The sequence below is a fragment of the Pteropus medius genome, unplaced genomic scaffold (assembly GCF_902729225.1).
Source record: "Pteropus medius unplaced genomic scaffold, Ma_sr-lr_union100, whole genome shotgun sequence".
Taxonomy (NCBI): Eukaryota; Metazoa; Chordata; class Mammalia; order Chiroptera; family Pteropodidae; genus Pteropus; species Pteropus medius.
In genome coordinates, this window is record NW_024349800.1 from 35,130,668 (window position 1) to 35,147,688 (window position 17,021).

A 17,021-nucleotide genomic window follows, 5' to 3' on the forward strand; every position below is an offset into this window, starting at 1 on the left:
GGGATGCCCCTCGTGGCTCTCTTCGTGCCCTGCTGCCGCGTCCCAGTCCTAGGCGCCCGGGCTCCACAGCCCGCCCCGCCCGCAGTCCGCGGCCTGTCTGGAGAGGAGTATGAGGCCCGGGGGCCCGCGGACGCCAGCCACAGGGAGGCAGGGGCCTAGCATCAGACCCCCGCGCCCTCGGGTGGCTGGTGAGGAGCCACGGGAGCCGGCGAGGCGTCGGGGCGGGGAGAGAAGCGCCTCAGCACCGGTGCTGGAAGGGCCGCGGGACCCGTGTGCGGCCTGAGCGCCAAGGAGGAGGCGGAGGCGCCCCACCGTCCGTGCTCTGGGGAGGCGGCGAGGGGCTCCGCGGCGGCCCCAGACCACTGGCCACCATCCTCACGCTTCTGCTCCCGCGGGGGGGATGTCGCGGCCCGGGCCACGAGCGCCGCCCCGGCCCCGGGGCTGAGCTCCGGACCATGTCCTCCCGCAGCCCCCGGCCCCCACCCCGCCGCTGCCGCCGCCGCCTGCCGCGCCCCTCCTGCTGCTGCTGCTGCTGCCGCCGCTCGCACCTTAACGAGGACACGGGCCGCTTCGTGCTGCTGGCGGCGCTCATCGGCCTCTACCTGGTGGCGGGCGCCACAGTCTTTTCCGCGCTGGAGAGCCCGGGCGAGGCGGAGGCGCGGGCGCGCTGGGGCGCCACGCTGCGCAACTTCAGCGCGGCGCACGGCGTGGCGGAGCCGGAGCTGCGCGCCTTCCTCCGGCACTACGAGGCCGCGCTGGCAGCCGGCGTCCGAGCCGACGCGCTGCGCCCGCGCTGGGACTTCCCCGGCGCCTTCTACTTCGTGGGCACCGTGGTATCGACCATAGGTGAGCGGCGCGCCCCGCGTGCGTTTCCTCTCCGAGCGTTTCGCCCGCCGCCCTTGCTGCTGTTCGGCGGCTGGGTCCGCGTCTCTCGGCTCCCCTTGTCTTCGAATGCCCCATTGCCTACTTTCGTCTCACCCCCTCTTCCCTGCCCGTCCCCCTCCTCCTGCCCCTTCTCTCTCATAACTGGATTTCCGCGCGGGAGGTGGCCTGAAGGGCCCATCTCTGGCGCTCACCCAGCGGTGACTGGCCTGGCGGTGCAGCCAAATGGGGAGAACCCTCATCCAGGCGCTGGGCAGATCCAGGGGCCGCCCGCGCTCCTACACTTGCCAGATCCATGACCGAATCTCTGTGCGCCTCAGTTTTCCTCTATAAAAGGACTTGTGAACACATGTATCAGAGGCCTGCTGCTTCTTTCCTATATTTCTCATGCCCCTCGGGCCTCGGCTTCCTCACACAAATGTTTTAGAAAGCCCCTCCTCTTTCCACTAACAGCGTTTTTATCTCCTTTCTCCCTCTCTCCCTCCCTCCATCTCTCTCTTTTCTTTCCCACACTCTCCCCTCAGTGTCCTCTAGCCCTTTCCCCCACCGGGGGAGTGCGACCACTTTCCCCCAAATCTCTTTCCTAGATCTCCTTCCCACCTGCTTCTCCTGGAGTCTACACTGACCCCTCCTCAAGAAAAGCCCTTGAGACTTGGAGACCAAGACTTCAGCCGCTCTTATTCTGGGCCCCCCTTGGTTCTCTGCCCCTTCTCCCTGCCCCACCCTCCACTTTCCCTTCAATTTCTTCACCTCTTTTCTTTGTTACCTTGCCATTTTTTGTCCAACCAATAGTGGCACCAAGGGGTAGCCCCATGGTAGTGTTGGGGTTAGTTTCTTTATATTCTCCACCATCCCTTCTCACTTTTTGGTATAAACAGTTCATGGTTCCACAACCTTGCAAAAAAAGGCTTTGTAAATACATTTCGAAGCCCCCCACTTCTCCCACTTTCACACCTCCTCTGAGCTTCTCCTTAGAGATCCTGGAGCCACCACTGCTCACCACTACTGTCTCTTCTTGTTCGCTCACCAACTTTCACTCTCCCCTCTCCTTTCCTTGGGCCCTGGGTGTCAACACGAAACAGACCTCCTCCCCAGTTACTGTACAGAGTGCAGAAAAAATACAAGATTTTCACTTTGGCAAGACTTTATATGTGTCCCACCTATTCCTGCTTGGAGTCCCAGGGTGGGAGAAGGCACTTGGCTAGTTGAACCTTTAGTCACTCCACTGGTGGTAGTTTTGGAGGAGGGGGCTGGATTCACTGGGCTGAGAAGTGAGGAATTTCATAGACATACCTTCCATGGGTGGGTTCTGGGTTAGCTTGCTATGCCAGCTGGGAGGAGGGCATGGACTAACTGACCAGCATAAGCCATCACAGATGGCTGCTGGGAGGCAGAGAGAAAGACTGCATCCATGTGCAGGATGTGAGCTGCTAGATATGTCTCTCTGAGTATGTATATATGGTCTACTAAAGGGCTTCCTTTCCTTCAATGATTTTTCATGTGTCATGCTTTATCCGATTATTTTAAATAAAAGAGGCAAATATGGCTCAATTCCAAAGCACACGCAGATTGGATAAAAATACCCTTTAAAAGCTATATCATGTTGTTATGGTGATTGAAGATATAAAATGACCCCCTCAAAAAAAAATCCCCTTTTAAGAGCTGCATCAAGTTGCTATAGCAACTAGAGTTTTTTTTTAAGTGCTTTAAAAGTACTAAGGATGCTTGGTCCTGGAAGATGACATCATGTGTTCATAACTCATTATTGATTTGTGCTCTTCCTCTGTAAACATCCTTTTGCTCTCTTCCACCTAGAGGCACACCTGTGCACATATTGGGTGCCATAGTATTTCTCTCCCAGTGATATGCTCTAGCTTTGGGTTCTTCATGGAGCCTGAAGGCTAAAAGGAAAGTTGTTAGCAATGTCTGCCCCTTCGGGCTGTGAGTTCATCCAGATGGGGCCCCATTCCAGTGACCTGTGGTCTCTGTGCCTCTGGGATGAGCTCCCATCGATTTCTTTATTCACTACCCAGCCACAGCTTCTAAAGCTCCTCTCAGCTCTTTGCACAAAATCAAGTCCGTGTGTTGGCAAATTGTTCCAAGCCCCAGCCTTTAATCTACTGGCAGGAATGACTGTTCTTTAGTCAAGTGGAAAAGAACTATGTTCTTTCTTGATTTGTGTTTTTTGGATGTAGGCAAGCAGTGTAGGAGGGCTGAAGTGTGTGGCTCTGTTACGAATGACCTAGCACATTGTTTCCAAAATCTGCTACAGGAAGACATTCATCTCGAAGGGGAACTGCACTCAGGGACCAGAACTAGCCCTTTGCAGGGGTGCCAAGATAGCCTCATGGGTAGCGGGGGCTCTCTCAGTTATCTACCTGCTATCGTGGTCTGGGGGAGTGTTCAAATTGGTCAGATAAGTTCTGCTGAATCCCAAAGTAGCATGATTGTCATTTCACCCTTCTCTTGCAAAGTATACTTGGATGAGGTTTAAGTAAAGACCTACTTATGTCAGTTTCTCTTCTGCTTACATAGTTCCTACCCCTTAAATATCCTGAGTCTTCAGAGACAATTATTATTACTGGTGCTTTTATGGATTCAGCATCACAGCGAGCCAAAGATCAGTCCAAAATGGGCAGTCAGTGTTCTCTATCTGCTACCTCGTCCAGTGAAGAGGAAAATTAACATGCACTCAGTTTTATTTGATCAGTGAATATCACAGCATCAAATGTCCATGCAGCAGTGTGGACATTGTGTGTGCGTGTGTGTGTGTGTGTGTGTGTGTGTGTGTGTTGTAGACCCAGCTAAATGATTTATCTAAACTTTAGTATAGAAAACCATTCATTCCATAAATATGATGTGTTGTGCATGTCAGGCCTGGTTCTATATTTCGAAAAGTTAAAGCTTATCCTACAAGGCAAAAGTTAAAGCGTATTCCTGTGTGTGCTGTTGGATTGCAGCGTTTATGGACAGCATATCTTGGCTGTTCTTACTAAATATGATTAGAGCAAGGAGGAGGCCTTTTGTCCAATCCTATGTGGCACAGAGTGTTAAAGGACTTGTCTTAGGTCACAGTTAATTCTGTGTTTAGCTGGGTCCAGAATCCAAGTTATCCAGTGTTTGTTCTATCAATTTCATATAATTGGTGGGCATATTCTTGTTTGAGACTGAAGTATTTAATGGGTGTGTGTGTGTGTGTGTGTGATATCAGGGCAGGGCTGGGCAGGGGGACTGGCCTGTTGATCAGGCCAACAACTGATTAAATCCAGAGAAAACTTGAAGGAACAGATTTATCTTCGAGGTCACAATGACCTGAAGCATCCGGCAGGTCTTAGACAGCCAGGAAGGCAAGATCCAACCAAGAGGGTCAGAGAATGGAATGCTAGCAAATGGGAGATATTCTGGTAAGCTCTGGTCCAAGGGCAGAAGCCACTTGCTCTCACCTTCATTTGTGTGTGTGTGTGTAGGGAAGGGGAAGAAAGGGCAGGAATGGGCCTTCAGCTAGAGGGAGGCACAGAAGAAAATTTTAGATGTGCCTGTGTGTACCGAGGGTTAGATGGAACATCATGATGAGATGCAATATTTGTTTTGACATTTGGCTTGAACAGGGTCCCATATCCATAACTAGTCAGTTTGCAACTGTGTAGACATACATGTGTGTCCACATGGCACAGACCCAGTGAGAAAATTTGCCAATGATTGGTCAGCAGTAACTAAGACTGTATAGAAAGTCAATCTGAATAACTCAAGCAAAATAAAAATCTACTTTGTGGTCTAAATTATTCATATTAATTGTTTACACTGAACTGAAATCCTGAGTAATTATTATTTCTCCCACTTATGCTATGTGACATGTTCCCAAGGGGTTGAAATCAAGTTTGTTTTAATGTGAATGTATCATTTATTCTTCCCCCCCACTTAACAAAATCCAAGACAAGCATAATTCATTAAAGATGCACGTGTGGTCTTTGGCAGGTTGTTATCTGTATCCCCTGAAACTACATTGAACTCCTAAAGCTAAAGATGGTGGTTGTGTTCTTTTAGTACTAAGCAGTATTCTTGGAGGCAGTGCTCTAGCTCAAAGATATTTAAATAATCCAAAGAGCATTAATCCATCATTTGACATCCTAAAGGATGTTTTATTGGTTTACTTTGAAAAGATTAAAAGGAAACTCTCCAGTGGGGTTTTAATTATGCAACTGCTGTCAGATTTACACATGGGGAAGAACATATTTAAAAGTCTTTTTCAAATGGCAGCTTGATATAAACAGAAATATTTTTGCTTCCTTTTATTAGGTTTTCTGGCAGCATATTTCAGCTATAAAGCTAAAACCACGCCGCTATAGATGGGATGGTGTAGGTATGAGAGTTGTCACTTTTGGCACTGCATAATTTAGCTTGCTACTTTCAGAATTAGGCACACTTAATTATTCAACCACGAGATTAGTAACAAGTCCTAACTTTTTTCCTCTTTTTTTAACGTGGATTTAAAAATGTTTTTTGCTTCAAAAGAAACATGAGACCAAAATGTCACTACCACATTTACATTGGACTTTTTCTAATATGTATGTAATCCAGCTGGAAGTGGTTCTGATACCAGGAGCAAAATACATTACCCAGATGGAGAGGACCACTTTTCTTCACTTATTTCCCATATCAACTATTTTTTATTGAAAGATGATGCTATGACAACTTTGAAAGATATTTAGGAGTAAAAAAATATATATAGCATTAGATTTGAAACTCTAGATGGAAGCAGGAAATGCATTTTCATTCACTGCTCCATCTTCAGCCCTAGCACTGGACCCAGCATACAGTAAACACTCAATAATTATTTGTTCAATGAATAAGACAACAAGGAACTTGTAATTCACTTGCCCTAACCCAACTCTTCATTTTTGCATGTTTCCCTGCAGTTCTTTATCATACCTTTTGTAGAGAAAAGGAAGGGAACTAACTGGTCTATGCCAAGCTGCTTCTCTTTTGTTAAAATTTTATCAATGTCGTGTACATGTTTTCCCATAGTCTTTAGTAGGTGCATAATATGTATCCCATTTGGCTGATGTTCTATAATTTACTACCCCTATTACTGGTAGCTGGGCAGATCCTTGTTTGCGGCTATTTGAATAATGCCACAGTGATCATCTTTATGTAGATAGCCTTTTCTTTCTGTAATATCTCCTTGGATTGAATTCCCAGCGGTGACATTGCTGAGTCAATGAATACTGCTGTCTGCATGACTCTTGTGGCCGGCCCCTTTTTGAATGAGGTTACTGCCTGGTCTTTCCCGAGCTGAGCCTACGCCTCTACAAAGCCTAGCAGAGGCTGGACTATTGTCCAGCTAATCGTTCCATGGAAACGGGCCAGAGATTCACTTGGATCTCTCCAGAGAGATCCCAGAGGCGGAACCCCCCACCTCCAGTCTTCAGTCTCCCTTGCTTTAATGAGAGCCACTTCCTATGGAGAGTTTCGGGTGAGTGGAGAAGGTCTCCAGGAAGGAGAGACAGACTGCAGCAGCTTTCAGGCCATCAAAAACTGAGAGAGAAGGACACCTGGATCCTCTCCCCTTCTGTCTTCTGTGCTCCCAGGATATTCTGCCCCTACTCCTGGGCCAAGACAGCTGAGGGAGAGCATTTTCCCTTCAGTCCTGACTGTGCCTAGGAGCCCCAGCCTGAAACAGCTTAGAATTGTGCCACATAGAGCAAAGATCTACTCCTGGATGGCACCATTGAAATCCTCCAGAACTGTCCCCAAGCATTTAGGTCATTTTGTCAACAAAAGCCAACACTCAGCCCATTTAGAAAACAGATAAGAGCAGAGCTGCTCTAACTGGGAGTGGGGGCCAGAGCCCTGGCCATCAGGCTCCCCTGGGACACTGCGTACTCCCCAAAGCCTTCTCTGAGGAGGCCTAGAGATCACCCAAGACCAACCGGAAGAGGCTAACTTAGCTTTGTTCCTCATTTTACACTAAGTCCAGAGAGGGGAGAGGTTGCCCAAGGTTACACAGCAAGTCAGAGGGGCATTTGCTGAGATCCAGAGCTCACCCAGAACCCTGCTATGTGGATTCTGAGGTCCTTGACCTCAAGGCTTGAGCTCTTGCCCTGCCCTGGAAGAGTTTCCTGAATACTGCTGAAGCTCACGCGCGCTCTCTCACATACAAGCCTTCTCTCTTCGCGCTCTCTCTCTCTCTCTCTCTCTCTCTCTCTATTGCCTAATTAATGGGACAAGTACAGAACCAGAACCTCCAGCCATGGTTCTCCTGAGCAGGTCCCAGTCTTCCCAGCAGGGGTGAGATTAAGCCATACATCCAGGAGAAAGGGGAAGAGCTTGTAGAGAGGAGGCAGGGCATCTGAGGAGCAGCAGAGTAAGTGGAGTGTCTTGGAGGTATCCTCCAGGGAAAAGATCCTGCTCCATATGAAGGTGGTGGGGAAGCCTTGGGTCTGTTTGAAGGTGGAGTTCAGTGCCCCCACCACCCCATCAACTACAGTGGGACTCTCTTTGCCCTTGCGTATCTGCCTCGGATTCAGAGGAGCTGGGAGACAAAGCAAAAGGCCATTGTGTTTCTGTGGTCACCGCTTGCTCTGGGTCTTTCTCAGTCTTCTGACTCTCCCTTTGCCTCTGTCCAGCTCCACTGACTTTCCCAGGATCCAGGGCTGCGACAAGGGCTGCCAGCCAGCAAACTAGAATATGTGGGGCTATGGGCACGCTGGGCAGTCTTGGTCCTTGACTTCACCCAGGGCAGGGGCAGGATTTTGATGCAGGGAAGGTTGGGGAGGTGAAGGGTCTTGAGTCTGTGAGGTCATAGGACTTTCCATGGGATGGAGAAAAGCCTTTTCACAGTATAGGGGAGTTGCTGGGAGAGAGTGGAGAGAGAACCAAAGCCCATTGGTCCTCACCCCAAGCCAGCTCACAGCTGCCGCCACTGCCATCAGGCTCTGACCCCAGAAGTTCTATCCTGAACCACCCGCTATTCCCTAGCCACTGGTGGCTGTGGTAGGGGATGCTTTGGACCCTGTTTGTGTGTGTTGCTCTGGGCTTGGGTTTCAGTCCCAACTCTGCCACTTACAAGCCATGTGCTCCTGACAAGTGAATGTACCTCTCCTCACCTTGGTTTCCTCTGTAAAGTGAGGATAACAATGGTAACTTGAATGAGCTAATTTGTGTACAGTGCCTGGCAGGCCCTCGGTAAGCATTAGCTGCCCAGAGCTGGGGTAGCCCCGTTAGCAAGCCCTGTGCTGCCTCACTGCACAGGAGGGAAACTGAGGCAGTGCTCATCCCCTGCAGCTTACCTGGCTACACCACTCTGAGCACAGCCCTCTGGAACTCAGCCACCCCTGCAGTGTGGCATCTGCCATGCTGCCATTGGCCACTGTCTCTGGGGCATGTTGCTGTCCGATACTATTACGTAACTGGCCTGGAAGGGTGCTTTTAAAATATGTTTTCTTAATTCCTTACGTGTGTGCTCTTTAATTTTTTTGAAGAACATATTTGGGGAATAATTGAACAAGTGACTGAGTGATGGGTTAAACCAGTGTTCTCAAGTGCACCTCTGTTCCCCGCTTCAAAAGCAAAGCCCTGGGAAGCCACCCCCTGCTACTGTGCTGGTTTCCAGGTGGGCTTGGGCCTCTTAACCAGGCTTTGACTTCAGGAGAGGTCATGAAGCTGAGACCAGCAGAGAGGCCAGAGACGGTGAGGTCAGGCCCTACCACATGCCTCTGAGGTGAATTTTGGTGTTGGGACTGCAGTGGAGGTTGCTAAAGGATGGCGCCGAGGCAGACAGCCCCACTGTGATGGGAGCCAGTTTGCTGCTCCTGACTCCAGGCCTAGATTTCACCCTGTATCCTGCACCCTGCAGCTACTGCAGCTCCCCTGAGTGATGGAAAAAGCACTCCCAGTCAGAGGCCTTCGGGCACAGGACAGGGGACTCTGCAGGAACTGCCAGCATCTCCCCTCATCAGAATGCACCATGCCAGCCTCAGGGCCTTTGTTTGGGGGAGCAGAAGGGATGACAGAAGCATCAGTGGTCTCACTAACGCTCTCCCACTACATATATGTCCTGCTTGCCAGTTTGTGTTTTCATCCGTGTTTACTCAGGAACCTCTCCCAAATCCTGGCAAAGCAATGAGGGTGCTGTTATCCCATTTCTTAGATGAAGAGAGAGTCAAAGAGGTTAAGCAACTTGCCTAGGGTCATACAGCAAGTGAGTCAATGGCAGGATAGAGGAGTCAGCGCTCCTGACTGCCCAGCATCCTCTCTGCTGCCACCATCAGGTCTGGTGAGTGGTAGGGGCTGAGGAGGAAGAGGAAAGGGCGTGAAACAAGAGCTCAAGCACAGTTCAGGGACCTGGCTTTGGCTGTGCTATGCTCCTTGCAGCCTCAAGGGCTAGCCTGAAGCAAGGGCTGACTGCTTTCCATCCTTCCCATCCCTGCACCTCTGTGAGGAAGGCTGCCAGGCAGATGAAAGAGGGTAACGAGCATGGTACTTGTGCAGAGTTCACTAGAGCTCTGAAGCCTGTGTTGAAGGGAGCTTTAGAAGCTCATTGCACTAAGCTCCTGCCCAGAGAAGAGACCCCATGACCTGAGGACCCTCAGCCTTGCATTTTGGGATAGCAGCAGTGGACATGGAAAGGCAGGAACAGAAAACTAAACCAGAAGGTCTGCACTTGAGCACACCAGCCAGGAAAGTCTGAGGACACAGCCAGCTCAGGACTAGGCCTTCTGAAGGCCAGCAGGTTTGTGAGAGACTCTGCCCAAGGTCATGTGCTGCATGCACACCTGCCTAGATGATAGGGAAATGCATGAAACCAAGCACCTGCCCATGCACCACCCTCTCTAGCCACTCTTAACTTCTGGCCATCCCCCTTCACCACCTACCCCCACTCAACCCCTCTCATTCTCCCCCAAAGCCCCTACCCATAAACTCCAGGCACTTTAAGCCTCCAGGCCATTGCTCATGCTGTTCTCTCCACCTGGAATGCCCTTCCCTTTCTCTCTGTTTTCTACAGAGTAAACTTGGTTTTCAAGGCCCAGCTCAAATGAGGCCACTAGAGTGATACCTCCTACGAAGTCCATCTTACTGCCCCCAGAGTTGTGATAATTATTTGTTTCTGTGCCAGTTTTCCTGGCAATAATGCAAGTGCCGTTTGGTGAGGTTTTAAGGTATGTCAGAGCTGGCACAGGACCCAGTACATAGTAAGGTGTCAGAAATTCCTTTCCTTTCCTCTTCTTCCAGGTCAGGAGCTCTGTCTTGTAGTGCTTGTCACTGCCACATTAATAACAATAATAGCCATAATGGCAGCAGCCGTGCACTGAATGACTACTATGAAGTGGGTACTGTGTCTGGAGATGCAGATAATTAAAGCAAAGAGGTAATTTCTGTAAATCATGAAGCATAATGCTGGGTACAAAGTGGGTGATTAATCAATGTATGTTGAATGGATAGAATAAATAAATTAGTGTGAGTAACTGAAAACCTTGGACTGCTGGAAATAATTTAAAAAAATAATAATAATGAAAAAGGCAGGGCCCAGCAGGGGCTCCAGGAACCCCCCCGTGCCTCACTCTCCCTCCCAGCCCCTGGAGTCATAGGGGCTGGCCAAGCACTGGCCCCTCTGCTGGACTATTGGTTTAATGATCTGTCAGTGGCTGGCAGGTGCACAGCAGGCAGCCAGCTCATTCTGGCTTGGGTTCCACTGGCTGACAATGCTGTCTCCGTGGCTCTCTGAGTCAGCTTTGTCTTTGTCCTACCCTGCCTGGGGCCCCTTGGAGTAAAAGAAAACCAGTCGATTCTGAGCCTCAGGCCCTGTCACCCCAGGAGTGGAGGGAAAAGTTCAGTTCCGAACAAGGAGGACAGGCTTCTGGTCCCAGCTCCCCCACCCACTCACATTCCCCATCTGGCCCTGGCATTGGCCACAGCCCCCAGCCCTAAGGAGGCCCTGCTGAGTTCTACCCCTTTGCTTGGCCGTTTCCATCACCTGCCCATGGCTCACCCCATAGAAACCAGATGTTGGCTCACAAATTGGATAGAAGTTTTATCAGTAACTAAACACAATTCCACAAACCAGGAAAAACCACCACCACCCACACAACCCAGCACCATCACAATGCCTCCAAAAATACTTGGAGAGGCTTTTATTGGAATCGGGCATCTCAGCTTTCTGGAAAGTTACAGTTGAGATAAACACAAACCCCAAATCCCACTCCGCGTGACTTCTCCCTAAACCTTTCCAAATGGCCACGATCTCATTCCCAGCTGCCAAGTGTTCTGAATTCTGAGCTGCTAACACTAGGACCTGCCAGAAATGCTGCAGGGACAGCCCAGGCGGAGAGGGAGAGGAAAACACAAAACTCTGCCTATGTTGAGTTTGTTGGCACTTCCTATGGGGGCAGGGTGCATTTTGGAAACCATGCAGTTTTTGGTTGTTGGATTCTATTTTTAAATGAAGGGTGAGGAAGGAAAGCTAAGAAGACAGGTGAGCCAGGTCTGAGGGAGATCTGGAAGCCCCAGGGGGCAGGCAGGAAAGAGGGCCTGCCTGAAGTGAAACTGCGGGGCCTGACTCTCCCAGCACCCAGGAGCAAGGCTGTTCTGTTCTCTGCTATATCTCCCAGTGCTTGGCACAGGGCTTGGCACATGCGAGGGGCTCTAGAATATCTGGGGTATGAATGGCTGTTTCCCAGATTCTTGACTCTCCCTAGACACCAGTTTAAGAAAAAGTAAAATATGAAAATCCCCATTTACAAATCAGATGATGATTTACCTTGTAAAAGAAAGCTTCAGTTTGCTAAGGAATTTCTTCTAGGGTTTTTCTGTAAGTAACCAGGCACCCAAGTGCATTTAAAGTGAGATGCAACATGCAACCAGTGTGCCAGAACCCAGCAGGGCATAAAGTGCCTTGACTGCCATCGCCACCTTCACACAACCCTCCAGTTCCTGAGGCAGCACAGTCCTTAATGTCAAGGGATTGTGGTCAAATTAGTGAGCGATCCAGTGGGCAGTTCAGAAGCTGTATGACAAGAGCTCAAGTAGGTAGAGTGCTGGGTACTGAGTGCAGTTGGTCAGGTGGGCTAAAGACTGAATGTAGGCCTAAAGGTTGGAAAGTGCGTACAAAGCCCTTTGATGTTCATTGTTCCACTAGGCAGGTGGGTGCTGTTTATGTCTCCATTTTAAGAATGAAGAAATCTGCATCACCAAGAGACAGATGCAGTGTGATCTAGCGCTTAAGGAGAGGTGCTAAGGGCCTGGGCCTGGGTTTGAATTTCAGCTCTGTCATTGACAAGGGGAGCTGGGTTTCCAGGGCATGTCTCCTGCTCATTCACTGAAGAAATTGGGCTCACTGCCTTCCCCTGCACCCCTCTCCAGTCTCCCATGCATGACCCATCTAAGACCCGGACTTGTACTCCTTGACCATCTCATTTATAACAATGTTTTCCTTCATCGTACTACAGGAGGTACTTTGCTTTGACTGTGTCCTTGCTGTGACCAGTAACTGCACTACTTTCAAAGTCGTTGACTCCAAACGCCTCTTCTTCTGACCACCACCTCCCATCCCCCCAGCTCTCCTCCTCTGTTGCCCCAGTACAACAATCCTTGGCCCTCCTGACCTGCAGTCTCGTACTCTTATGTTTCCATCATCTTTTGGGGGGCTTCGCTTCTTTTCTAATCCACCTTAGATTTGCTGTACTCCCTTTTCAAGGACCTGTAACTTCCTTGTCTCTCTCTCCTGTGCTATACTCCTACCCCTGCTCTGCCACCATCAAAATGCCAGTTTTTCACCTATTCTTTACCTGCACCCAAGTGGCTGAATGTGGTTGGAGAGAACCATGCACAGATGCTGACGGGCACAACTTTAAATCAGTGACCCTTGGTACCAGCTGGATGCTCCAACTAGCAGCCCCTCCTACTACCTTTTCTACTGCGTTCTCCTCTGCTTCCCACCTCGAAACTCCCACACCCCTCACTCTGCGCACACTTCATTGAGAAAATAAAAGTAATCAGACTGTCTTATCTGCATACCCCTAAACACGCTCATCACGTGGAGCTGCTTTCTCTCTTATGACAGCAGATGAATTATCCACTTTCAAATGCCTGCTTCACTGGGTCTCATCCCCTCTTTCTCAAGGACTCTGTTCTTGTCATTCCCCAACCCCTATAGATTGTTAATTTGTTCTCCATCAGTATGCAAACATGCTATATTTTCTTCCTTCTTAATAGACCCTTCCCTTGACCCCTGCATTGCCCTCCAGTTTCCTTCCCATTTCTCTGCTCTCCTTTACAGGAAAACTTCTCAAAAGAGTAGCCAACATTTCCTTTCTTCCCTTCCCTTCTCTCCTGGATGCATATCAAGCAAAAGTCCACCCCACCTTTCTACTGAGTTTGCTCCCGTATGGTCCCCAGCAGCCTCCTTCCTGCAAATCCAGTGATGACTTCCCTGTCCTCTTCTTACTCAGCATCTCGGCAACATTTGACAAAGCTAACCATTCCTCCTCCTTGAAATCCTCTTTTCTCTTGGCTTCTGGGACGCCACGTCCTTAATCCTCACTGGTTGCTGTCTTCAGTTCCCTTTGCTGAACCCCTTCCTTTGTGTGACCTCTCGTTGTGAGAGGGCCCCATGATCATTCTTCAGACCTTTTTCTTGGGTAGGAGAGGAAATTTCCTCTACCCTCTTAGGTTCAGTGTCTGGGGTCCTGCAAATTAAACTGACAAAATACAGATTAAGAGAAGAAAGGGCTTATTATGTATACAGACGGAGTCCTTTATAGAACAGAACTGAATACCCAAAGAAGTGGTTAGGCCAGGGGCTTGGATACCATCTTAACAAGAAGCTATAAATTGCAGAGACATTTTAAGACAAAGGAAAAGGAGTTTGGGCTTCTAAGAGTGGTAAATTGTGGGAAGGTAAAAATATGGGAAAACTAATGAAAGATAAGAGTTATTTCAGTAAAATCTGTTTTTCAGACTCAATTTCATGCAGTCTCAGTGCGGTAAGAGTGTCTCTGGTGAGGAAGAGTTGTTCTCTTTTATAGCTGAAGGGAGTGAGGACATCTTCACAAAGGAAAATTAATATTCTATATTTAGCCAGATAGGGGAAGGGTAGAGAGCTTTTCCTGAGTCTATGTTTCTCTGTTACCTTCAGTTTAAACAACCCTTATGCCAAAGCCACATATTTTAGGTGGGCATACTCTGATCCCTTCACTTCCATGACTTTAAATCCCATCTAATGCTGATGGCTTCCAGGTGAACAACTCCAATCTTTGGCACTAAGCTTCAAGACTATAGGTCCAACTGCTTCGACAACCATATGGCTATCTAATATGTGTCAAAACTTAAAAAGACCAGAATATAACTCTTGACTCTTGTCCTATCCAAGTCTTCCTCATCTCAATAAACAGCACCAACATGAGGAACTGTCCTGATTCCTCTTCCTCCCTAACCTTCCATATCCAATCTGTCATCAAATCCTATTAGTTCAATCAGCAAAATACATTCTGATTCCTTCCACTTGTCTCCATGACCATCTCTACTGGTCTACTCTATCCACCACCATCATCTGTTGCTAGGGCAACTAAAGCATCTCTTAAACCCAGCTTCCTCTCCATACCTGGACAGTCTCTTCCCCACACAGCAAACAAAGAGATCTTTCAGAGCATAAATCAGATCAAGTCCTTCCTTCACCTGAAACCCTTCAGTGACTTCCCATTGTAGGAAATCTGACTTCTCCCCATAACCTCCAAGGCCCTGCATGATCTGGCTCTGTCCCCTGCTCCCCACCCTCAGCCTCACTGGCACCGCTCTCTTTTTCCTCAACTCATTATTGCCAAACTGGACTTATTAGAACTCAGAGCATTTGCATTTGCTGTTCCTGCTTCTTGGAGCACTGCTCCCTGACTCTTAGCATGGCTGACTTTTCAACTGCATTCAAGCCTCAATGTCTAAAACTAAAAATGTCACCCTTTGAGGAGCCTTCCCTGACCACCTTGACTATGGTAGTGTGCCCCCTCTAACCTCCAGCCACTGTCCATTGAACTTCCCTGTCTTAGTAGAGCAGGTGCCACTTTTGTAAACTATCTGGTTCATGTATTTGTTTGTGTGTTGCCTAAATGGCCACTCCCTGCTCCATGAGAGCAGGGTTCTTGTCTCTCTCATCCAATGTTACATTCCCATTGCTCAGCACAGCACCTGGTATTTGTCGAACAAATGGATGAGCTTCCAAAGCTTCAGTTTTAACATCTATAAAGTGGGAATGATAGTAGTGGCTATCCCACATGTTTGTTGGGAGAATCATATGAGACAATGAATGCAGGTGCTTAGTCTGGTCTTGGCATTTAATGAGCGCTCTAACGTGAGCTAGTGTTTTTATTAATAAATGATTTAGCTGAGGTCGCACGGTAAGTGATAGAGCTGGACCCTGAGCTGAGGTCTCTGAGTCCAGATCTTTTGCTCATTCCAGTGCAACTGGGGTTGCAGAGTAGGTAGGCTTGGGGAACAGGGTGACCTCGGTCAGGACCAAGCCTGCCTTAGGCATGTTAAGGAACAATGACAGGTAACACTGCTTTAGTAGCTTTAGGTTGTATTGGAGGGCACTGAAAGCCAAACAGAAATGTTTCAACTTGGCCATTAGGAGTAATAAGGCTTAGTAACCATTATATGTTCTTGAGCAGAAGTGTAATGTGATGATGAGTGTTTTAGAAGAGCATTCTGGCTAATTAGTCACTATATAGTTACACCATTAAATCAGGCATCTAGTTAGACTAAATTGTTGGTCTCTAGACTGCCTGGAAACAACCAGATAATTGTGAAATCCCTTGTTTTGGCTGTTCACCTCAAACATTTAAATCAGCCCACTACCAGCTGTCCCCTCCACTTTATGGGGAACTTACGTGTCTCTTTGGGTGGTAAATCCTTGAGGAGTGTATACTTAGTTTGTATATTCAGCTCTGAACTGTGATTCCAGATTCATTCAAAAGGATTGCCAGTGTGTGTTTTCTCTTCATGAGCTCTAAGTGGCTCATGATCTTTGATAGTTATAATTTTATTTTATAGCTACTGGCAGACACACATTGAACAAAGAGTTAGCAGAATTTGGCATGTTAAACTTAGCAGCTATATATAAATTATTCTCACAATGATGTCTGCTTCACACATAATAGGCCGAAGGTCAATAAATGTTTGTTTATTTGTTTGTGTGGCAACCCAGAATGCTAAATGTTTGTGTGTAGAATGAATTGGGCAGAGGGGGATAGGGATAGGGGCCAGGGCTCCTCTGGCTTTTGGAAATGACCAGGAGAGAAGCTGTGAGAGATGGTTTCAGGAACCAAATGACAGGATCTAGTGATTAGCACTCAACAGGACTCAACATGACCTCCACTAATCTTGGGTCTTCTTGCTCTCTGTTCTTGTTTCATTTCTTAACATCAAGGCCACACATGAAGATCCAGGAAAAGGGGCTGACTGCGGGCCTGAGGATCTCTATGATGCATCCAGAGATTTCTGTGCATGTCCAATAATGGGTGAAGGCAGTTGAGGAGGCTGCAGCCATACATGAGGTGGGGAGTGAAGTCAGGCTGAGGCTGAAGGAGAAAGCCCCTTTTCCAAAGCTGGTCTCAGCAGGCAGCCCCCCCACACCTGCTCAGAGATTACTCTGAGCCTCCTGCATCCTGCAGGTGAGAAAAGCACTGGGGAAGGGTGGCAAGAATGCAACAAAGGTTGGTATGTAGCAGTGACCTTAATTCATGGCATTTTTGTCCCTAAAATCATCTTTACTTCCAACTAAATCCCTGCTTTCTTTCTTTTTTAATGTTGTCCCATAAAACTTCTTTAAAAAAAAAAAATATATATATATATATTTATATATATATTTATATATTGCTGTTTATGGCTGAAGGGCACCCTAGATTCAGACTTGGAGTTGAGTAGTGATTAATTCTCTCCCAGTTCCAGACCTTGTCCCCTCCTGAGGATGGAGAAGGGACCCCCTCCCCAGGATGGAGAAGGGAGGAAGGAGGCATTCAGACCCTGCAGGGGAGGCCCAGCTTCTCTATGTAATATGATAGAATGAGCCAGCATCTACAAGGCCCTAGCTCTTCTCCCTTGCAATGTTTCCACGGTTTCCACCCTCAGAGTGGTGACACTGTAGTAAAAAA

The 17,021-nt window shown here is 48.3% G+C and overlaps 1 protein-coding gene across 1 annotated transcript in view; it reads left to right on the forward strand.

Annotated features, from left to right (window-relative positions):
* Positions 1–295: 295 nt before the first annotated feature.
* KCNK12 (potassium two pore domain channel subfamily K member 12) overlaps positions 296–17,021 on the forward strand; it is a 40,932-nt gene continuing 24,206 nt past the window's right edge. The window contains exon 1 of the mRNA XM_039887221.1: positions 296–846. Within this exon, the coding sequence (XP_039743155.1) occupies positions 456–846 (391 nt within the window). The 5' untranslated portion in view covers positions 296–455. The remainder of the gene's footprint in view (positions 847–17,021) is intronic.